The sequence below is a fragment of the Macadamia integrifolia genome, chromosome 6 (assembly GCF_013358625.1).
Source record: "Macadamia integrifolia cultivar HAES 741 chromosome 6, SCU_Mint_v3, whole genome shotgun sequence".
In the NCBI taxonomy this organism is placed as follows: Eukaryota; Viridiplantae; Streptophyta; class Magnoliopsida; order Proteales; family Proteaceae; genus Macadamia; species Macadamia integrifolia.
In genome coordinates this window covers 36,271,513-36,280,780 of record NC_056562.1, presented here as the reverse complement: position 1 = coordinate 36,280,780, position 9,268 = coordinate 36,271,513, and the positions used below count along the sequence as shown (strand labels likewise).

Genomic DNA, 9,268 nt, shown 5'->3' with positions numbered 1-9,268 from the left:
TAAAGATACAATTTTCAAAAAGGGAAAAGAACAATGCTTGGGCATGTATAGCCACCCAGACATGACTCACTGAAATAATCACCCTACCCCTTACAAAATGAAAATAACCCGTGATCAATGAGCTCTCATTGGCCTTATTGATGCAGGTGACCGGGCAATATTTTTCTTACCTTTATGAAATTATACCAAGTGAATCCTAGATATACCAAACATTGGAGGCTGACCACAACCCAAGCCACATACTACAAGACATTAAGCCTCAACTTTACTTTGCATGAATTATCCCATCCTAAGATGCATACAAATAGGAGACATTGGTTGGCTGAAGCTTCAATAAGGTAGTCAATTGGTCAGTTTAAACAGGTTTCGGTCAGCCGGAATTGGTTTTGATATGTTACTGGACCAACTCCGAAACCAAACTGTTAACAAAGTTTCGGTTTCAATCTGATTTCTTGTCAGTTTTTTTATTCCGGTTCGGTGTGTTCCGTGTCACTTTTACATTTATGGATAAGGAAATCAATAGGAAAAGTATGGGCTTTTCTGTTTTTGTTTTTCAGTTTACTATCGGTCAGGCCTCAATTTTAATCGGGTTCAGTCTGTTTTCCGGTCGATTTGAATTCGATTTCTACTAGTTTCATATTCTCAACGAATCAAATCCAATTCATTTATACCCAGACTAAACCATCAATTTTGATTGATCCGATCGATTGATCGATTCCGGCTGAACTTTGACATCCATAAGCTTCTTCTGCAGAAAATTTCCTCTACCCCCGCCCCCACCCAAGAAAAGCACGCTAGAGGAAGAATTTTATTAGACTATATTACCCTATTTAGGTTGATTAATTACCAAAGATACCTTCGACCACTCGATCTCATCTCTCGTTGGTGAGTCGGTCAGTCGGTGACTGTCACTGGTGAACGGATTTGGCTCCTTTGGCTCCTCTGTGACGCAAGACAATGTTCATCGCACATCCATTCTCTCTCTCTAGGGACTCATCTCTCACTCTCTCCATTTCTTGATTTATTCTTCTTGAATCGAGTCAGAGGCAGACTCAGAGACATCCATTACAGGAGGAAGGGAGAAAGAGAGGGAGAGAGAGACGAAGCATGGAAACCCATCTCCTGGAGATCAACTTGATCTCTGCTCAGGGCCTCAAGTCTCCCTCTACCAACCTGCGTCGCTTGCAGACTTATGCATTGGCGTGGGTTAACCCAACCACCAAGCTCCGCACTCGCGTCGACATCATAGGCGGTGAAAACCCTACCTGGAATGACAAGTTCATCTTTCGAGTCTCCCCGGACTTTCTCTCCAACGATACCTCCGCCGTCTCTGTCGAGATCTATGCCGTTGGCTGCCTCAAAGATCCCCTCATCGGTACCGTCAGGTTCTTGGTTGGAAACTGCCTCTGCCCTGCAGTTTCTTCCCCTACCAAAGTCTTCGCCGGCGTCGGCATTCCCTCGTTCATCGCTCTCCAAATCCGCCGCCCTTCCGGCAGATTTCAAGGTGTTCTCAACCTTGGAGCTATGGTGATCAACGGCATAGACCTCCTCGGCTTGACAGGATTCTCGGCGATTGGGTATCGTGATATGATGGGCCATCGAAACCACCACCACCGACGCCAACACCGCAGGCGGGAGCCATTGAACAAGAACAGCGAGGAACAGCCCGATTCTTGCGACAATTCGTCTGGAGACTCCGCGGAATATTCCGACGCTGAATCATCTTCGGCTTCGTCTACGTCGACCTCATCGACGGTTCTGCAGGACTGGAACGGGAAAAGGGACATACTGGCGAATGGGAACGAAAAAGATTTTGTGGACATTGGAGGATTATTTTGCGGGTTAGGGTTTCAGCGGAAGAAGAATCTATTGCATTGCTTCACGGGTTGGGGTTCCGGTGGAGCTCTCGTCTGACTCCATTGCATCAGAACCTGCAATTTTTTTGAAGATCACTTCAGGATGTCCCATTCGAAAGCAAATTTCTATGATGGAAGGTTGAGTTCTTTGTGCCTTTGTGGCTAGTGTTGCTAATGCTGGTGGTTGCTTAACATCAGTTCTGGTTTTCTTTGTTTCTCTCTCGTCTCTGCTCCCTTAGTCTTGGCCTGATCATGATGGGTCTCTGCTTCCTTCTCCTTCCTGCAACTCCTGTCTCACAAGTTGATCTCTCATCATTTTCTATGGGTTCTCGCCTCAGTTCTTCACAGTGGGTAGGATTTAGTTGCCTTTCCTCGTCACTGTAATGTTCAAAGACGGCCATTAATGGATTCCAAATGGTGTCTTCAGAACCATTAAGAATTTGTTTGGCATGCATTGTCAGAATGCATAGTGGGTCTATAATGCATTTTGGAGTGACAAAACTGTATCCAACAATGTGTCGGAATGGGTTTTAGGCACGTTCTAGAATGACGTCCCATTCTTGATCCCATTCTAGAATTTCAGAGTAAGAACATGTACCAAACTGTAGTATTGTCTTTTCAGAATACATTCTAGACCCATATTGAAACCAACTCATATTTCAAGAGAGTAATCTTTGGAAAGCCTCACATAGGCAAATATAACTTGTTAATGGTATAACAGTGCCTATAACACTAATGAATAAAATATACATAATATATATATATATATATATAAACAATTTGGATTTTATTTTTATTTTTGAATCGAGTTTTCGTAAAGCCACGGTGAATAAGTTTCCATTCATGAGGGTCATTCAAGGATGGAGGTATACAATTTGGGTCTTATTTTGAGTGTTTGGACCAATTTCTTACATCATAAAAAGCCCCTTTTTTGTTAGGTTTACAAACCACCGATTTTTTTCAAACACTAAAAAAAAATGAAATTTATCATCCATATTCATTAAAATATTTTAAAAGAATATGATTTCTTCAATTTAAAAACAGATAACTTGGGGTTGAAATCGTCTGCAATTCCGATCTCGTACAATTCCGTGCAATACCACCTTCAGGCGGTGACACGTGTATTGATACCAATACAATGGTCCAGATCTGGTACAACTAATAAAACATTAAATCAGTGAAGAAGCATTTAAATCAGATCTGGACCATTGTATTGGCATCAATACACGTGTCACCGCCTGAAGGTGGTATTGCATGGAATTGTACGAGATCGGAATTGCAGACGATTTTTTTCCGATAACTTGATTTGGCAATTTCAATCATGAAACTGAAATTAAACCAAATTGAACCAAGAAAATATTCTATATTTTTTTTAAATCAAAATCAAATTGAATGGACGGATTTAGATTTCGTACAGGTTATAAATTGACACCCGTAGGTGAACTAGACATTTTCTAATCAGTAGAACGTGGGCCGTAAGGGAGTTAGAGTACATTACAAAGGCCCAACAGACTAAATCTGTTCATCTCATGAGACTTTTTTTTTTTTTTTTTTTTTTTTTTTTTAAATCCTAGGGATAGTCGCAATGGCCAGCCTATTGGGCAACCTACTACTGCGCACACACACATGATAGGGTTTCGAGGACATCTTTCCCTGAGTATCGGCTGTCCAAGTCAAAACTGCCACCGCTTGGCTAAGCTAGTATTCATAATCATAGGACCTATACCATCGATCTGTAATTCTGTATTGTTTTCATGGGAGGGGTTACACACAGATACCTGGAGTAAAATGACCAACCCGCCCCCTTGAAATAGAAAATGATTTATTTATTGATGCTTCCACGCATGCTCCTATTGACTCCCGCACATGTGCTAGAGTAACATTTCCCCATAGCAAACACTTTCCCTAATATTTTTACTAACATGATTTATCAAATAATATTTTAACGAAAAATGTGGGAAAAAAGAGTGTTGCAATTGATTAGAGAATTAAAATACTATAAAAGAAATTTTGTATCACTTTCCTATATCTACTCAAACTCCCTGTTCAAATATTCCTTTCTTATTCTCCCAAAATGGGAAAACTTTCATATTTCTTTCTCTTTGATATTTCAAAATTCTTAAATTGCTCTAGTCCCCTCCCTTCCTTTGTCGCAACCCACCTCTCTCTCTCTCCATAAAATCTTCTCAACCATCTCTATTAATATAATAAAGGGTAATTTACAATGCCACCCCCTAGAGAATGCCATAATTATAAGAACACTCTCTCTGTTTCACCAAATTAGACTTAGACCCTCTACCGTTAATCACTGTTAAGGAATGTAATGAAATGACATATTTGTCCTTATGGATAAAACATTGATAGGGTACCAATTTTCATTATCCCAAAAATACCCCTCTTTACCATTTTACCATTTCATTATCTTTTATCTTTCTCTCCTCTCCTAATCTCCATACCTATGATTTGAGGTAACGTCGGCATTAGCAGAGTACATGAAGAAAGGGTAAGCATTCACCATGAGGTACGAACCCGTCTACCGGAGAAAATCCAGCATGGGCTTTATCACGGTCTCGATTAGCTCCGATTTGAAGTCTTAAAGACAATATCTCGGTTGTGTTTCCTCTCCTTGACTTCTTCTCCCTCTATAGGAGTTTTCTCCTTGATCTCTATGTGGGTTCAAAGATTATTACCAAAGACGAAGGGGAACCGCCAGAGTGAGGTTTTCAGATCAGTGAACTATAACTCTGCTATTGCTATTATCTGTGGTTCTTGTACTTTGGGGTTCCATGAAGGTTGAGGGAAGATGTTTAAGTCTAAGATGAGATGGGTTGCTCTCGTTGGACTTGTTCTCTCTATTTTCTCTTTGTGTAATAATTTTTTCCTTATTTCGTATATTGGGAAGAACATTTATGTGTATCGGGTTTCAATTATAATCTTCAGATGGCGACCCATCTTTGAGAATGCATATCTTAGTAGAACTGTAATGTGTTCAAAACCCACCAAAATTTCATCTTTTTCCCCCTATTTTTTACTCATTCCAGTTCATTATATTTTTTTATTATGATAGTTTTTGGGTGGGGTGAGACATTCTTTCTAGTCTTTTTTCTTCTTGGAAGAAAAATTTACTAGAGCTAAGATGAGAACCTTCATGGCCGAATTCGAGTTTTAGCTTAAAATTGCAGTTGTGTATTCGTATGTTACCTTATGAACGCAGAAAACATGTGAAAATTCCTTAGCTGTTCGTTTAAAGGAGCTTATTGTTAGGTTTCCATTTTTGAACTAACCAAATTTATGTAACAAAATAAAGGCTTAATTTTGCCCAAGATGATGTTTTTATTTTTTTAATTTCACATTCACTTCTCACCTTTTTGTTGGTGTTAATTAGTTCTGTTTTCTATTATGCAGAGTTTAATGTATAAAAGATTAAATTCTCTCTCTCTCTATTCTTCTCCTGTGTTTTTCTCTCTTGTCTTCCCCACCTCACATCACACTCACTCACTTCACTCTCCCCACTTTCTCTCTCTCTCTCTCTCTCTCTCGCTCTCTCTCATGCTCTGGTTTTGAAAGACTCTGTTTCTGCTTCTTTCAGAACCAGAGCATGGAGCGGCTCACCATTCCTTGCTTCCTCTTGCTTTTTGCTTCTTGTGGGTCGTCATTCGTCGTCGAAGCCTCTATCGCTGCTCCGAACGATTGCTGGTGATCCAACAATTACGGTTTGAGTAAAAAAAATATTAACTTACTATAAGGATATTTTTGGGACTTTATATTTCATAAGTGTATTTTGGTATTTAAAATAAAATACAGTTGCTGACTAGCAAATAAGGTACATTCCTTAATAGTGATTGACAGTAGGGAGTCTGAGTATAATTTGATGAAACAGAGGAGGTGTTCTTATAATTGTGACATAGGCGGGGTGTTCTTATAATTGTGACATACTTTAAGGGGTGGCATTGTAAATTACCCTTTAATAAATTCGGATATCCAATGATACAAACACTGCAATTACCTCTATACATAAAATGTACACAAGGAAATTATAAACGTAAAATAAGGAGTGAAACAAGAAAGAAAAAGTTGATCGTGTGACATCATACCACGTGTCTCACTATATCAAATAGGATTTTTATTAGCATAACAAGGGCTGTCGTTTGTCGAAACATAACAAGACACTGATTACCCTCTTAAAACAGTATTAAGGAATGTAATTGGGATAAATTTATAGGGATAATTAAGAAAAATAATATTCATGCCAAAATTGAAAGATAAATGGAAGAAAAAAAAAAAAAAAACTTTATCTATAATTTCTAGTAAAGGGTTGAATCGTAATTGACAAAAACCCATCCTCCCCAAAATCATTTACATCATCTCTGTCGTCTCCGACCAATCCAACCTCTGTCTTCTTTCCGGTGGCGCTTGAAGTGGCCGGCGAATTCTAGCAAAATTTATTTCAGCAGCATTGTCGACATAGGGAAAAAAAATTGGAAGCTGAAACACTTAACACCACACTAACCCCTGTTCCCTTGATACCCTCATAACCTCTTTTCAGTCTCTCTCTCGTCTCTCAACTCCCTCTCTGTGATCTCTGTGAATCCACCTGTCCCCATCGTGAAAGGGCACTCGTTAACCGCCGGTTGTTAAAGCTTCTGAAGGCAATGTCTCCAAATCTAATGGGGAAGACAGTTGTATCAATGCCAGACGAAAAGAGGTTAGCAAAACAGTCACTTATGACATATCTCGCTCCTATTAGAATTGAAGATATTGCACTGCTTATTCTCAGGCTCAGGTATGCGATATTGTATGGTTCCAAACCCCGCCCACCAAATTCCAATTAGTTAGTCTAATTATCTTGTATAAGGAAAATTAACATTACCTTTGACACTCTGTAGTAATTTGTGGGTGGAAGGAAGATCTATTATGAGATGGTAATTTGAGGATAGGAAACTGGTATCTATGTTGTAATTCTCTCCTATCAATGTATTCAAAATTTGGGGACATGGAAACTGCTAGGAAGTTGTTCGATAGAATGCCCATTAGAGATTTAACTTCTTGGATCACAATGATTTTAGGGTGCACAAAGATTGTTGACCCAAAAAGATGTTTGCTGATGTTTTAGATGAAGAAAATGTATCTTGTTGACCATTAACATAACATATGATCCGGCCATTAGTGACCCATGCAAGCTTACATTAATACTGAGGTTTTGGAGTACAGGGTCGTATGTTCAGCTAATCAGCACTCCACTGTGATGAACCTTCTGTAGTTGAGGTTGTTTTAATCAATCAACTCTTTATTAACAGCAATCTTATGGTTGAAAAGTTGGTACAGGTTGGGCATTAATTTGTAATGATTGAAAATATGAGTGCGTATAGGATAATGAATTATTGGATTTATTGCAATGAGATTAGGTATTAACCTGTAATGCTGAAAATATGAGTGTTTAAGTTGGTGATTCATGTTTTACCACTAACGACAGATTTTTCTCATGTATGAAGCAGGCGAAAAGATCTAAGGACTGCTGAAAGGAAGCAAAGAGATAGCAGGGCATGTCCTATTGGAAGATTCTGGACCCCCCCATGTTGTCTTTCCCATCCTTTCCAGTAACTCGAGAGGAGCCGTGCCTCATGAGCAGGGGATCATTTCCCAGGATGGTACCACACAGGGTAAGGTGGGTGTTGATGAACCCAGTTCACAATGTTGTGATAAATGTGCCAATTTTGTAAAACAATCATTGGACTCACTGATTTTCAATCAAATTTCTTGTTTTTTTTTTTTTTTTTTTCCCTTTTTTTTTTAAATCTATTTGAAAAGTATGATTACCATATCAGTAAGAGTTTAAGTAGTTACAAAATCATGAAAATTTTGTCTATGGGATTGCGTGTGGTAGTGATGTAACTTTGCTCTACTTTGGTGAATCTGATTACTCATTACTGTCTTAGATGTATACTGCTTGCTCCAGTTACTTTATTTTTTTACCTAGCATGAGGTCACATTAGTAGTTGTTATCTTGGCTTGTGCACATGGAAGTTTTGTTAATGAAACGCAAGAAATCTTCTCCCCAATGAGGGGCCTATCTCTGTTCTAGAATTTGTTTCATGTTGTTGTAAAGTTAATGGGGTCAACCCGTTATTAATGAATGCTCTATTTTTTTTTTCTTCTTCTTGTTACAATTTCCGCCAATGGTGATTGAGACTAAAAGAAGTATTCTTTCTTTACATAGGAATCAAGATTTGCATGTTATTCTGTTTTTGTAGAAGAGCTCCCTTGGCATATTATCTCCAAGAAGCAACTTTGTCTCCTGTTATTCTGTTAATGTAAAACAACTTTAAAGTATACTCTTAGAGTGGGGCTGAAAATGAGATATTGATCCTTCACAAAATATGCTACTTATTGCTTACTCTCATTATAGTCTGTATTTTTAGGTTCTTATGTACTATTGTCTGACCTACACTCAGTAAACTTGACGGCTTCTTCAAGAAAGCATACATTTACTGTTTTACAGGAAAAACGTGTAGTTCTTGTTCTTACTTTTGTGAGGATCTTTTCATTTTAAACTCCATATGTGATAAATGAAGAAGTCATTTTTCTTTCAGTGTCATTGTTTGCAAAACCATTTATTTTCTTCTGCATAGAGTTCCTATTAGCTGGATGCGAGCTTGTAAAACTCGGGATTGGTCTTAACTGAAACTGATCTGGATTGGTCATGTATAGGTCAGGATTGGATGGATTCTAGGGACCTCTGTTTTGGGAAGTTTGTGGCTTCATCGAAATGACCAACATGCAGACCTACCATATATTGCTTCACTGCAGATAAGCAATTGCTTCATTTCTTCATTGTTCAATCCATGTTGGCTAGAAATACAAAAATCTGTATGTGGAAGCAAAATGATCAACTTCTTTTCTTGTATGCGAGTCTTTAGCTCAAATAGGTAGAGCACTTGGGAGATTCCTCAAGAGATGGTGGTTCAAATCCATCAAGACTCATTGAATTTTCTTACATCTAGTTTTCTTGATGGGCTGATCCCATTAAGTTGAGATAAGGTTATGGCATTGTTGTGATTATTGATCTTGAACCCAAGACCTCACGGTAGGATAGGCTTTAATGCTTTACACTAAAACAAGTGCATTAGGCATAAATTGATCAAGTTATCTATATCTAGAACATAAATTCACTAGTATGCCTTCAATTACCAGTGTTATATGTTTGAACAAGGCGTCAAAATATCATTTGAGTTAATTTGCACAAGTTTGATCAAGGATGACCAACTTTACCTAAATATACCTGAATTTTCTTTAGTTCGACCAAAATTGACCAACATATTCACTAATATGTCCTAAATGACCATAATATCCCACTGTGAACAAAATTAGTAAGCCAAGTTTAAAAATTTGATAAAATCATTTTCCGTTTTCAT

At 38.2% G+C, this 9,268-nt stretch overlaps 1 protein-coding gene and 1 long non-coding RNA gene across 2 annotated transcripts; both read left to right on the top strand.

The window, feature by feature from the left end:
* Window positions 1-802: 802 nt before the first annotated feature.
* LOC122081273 lies at window positions 803-2,507 on the top strand. Its single transcript, XM_042648313.1, has one exon. The coding sequence runs from the start codon at window positions 1,108-1,110 to the stop codon at window positions 1,912-1,914; it is 807 nt and encodes a 268-aa protein (XP_042504247.1). The 5' UTR covers window positions 803-1,107; the 3' UTR covers window positions 1,915-2,507.
* Window positions 2,508-6,176: 3,669 nt separating this feature from the next.
* LOC122080661 lies at window positions 6,177-8,968 on the top strand. Its single transcript, XR_006140860.1, has 3 exons — window positions 6,177-6,639; window positions 7,352-7,521; window positions 8,565-8,968. It is a non-coding gene; the product is annotated as an uncharacterized LOC122080661 (long non-coding RNA).
* Window positions 8,969-9,268: the final 300 nt, after the last annotated feature.

Coding starts and splice junctions, on each gene's coding strand:
- LOC122081273 (XM_042648313.1), top strand. CDS start 1,108: ATGGAAACCCATCTCCTGGAGATCAACTTGATCTCTGCTCAGGGCCTC.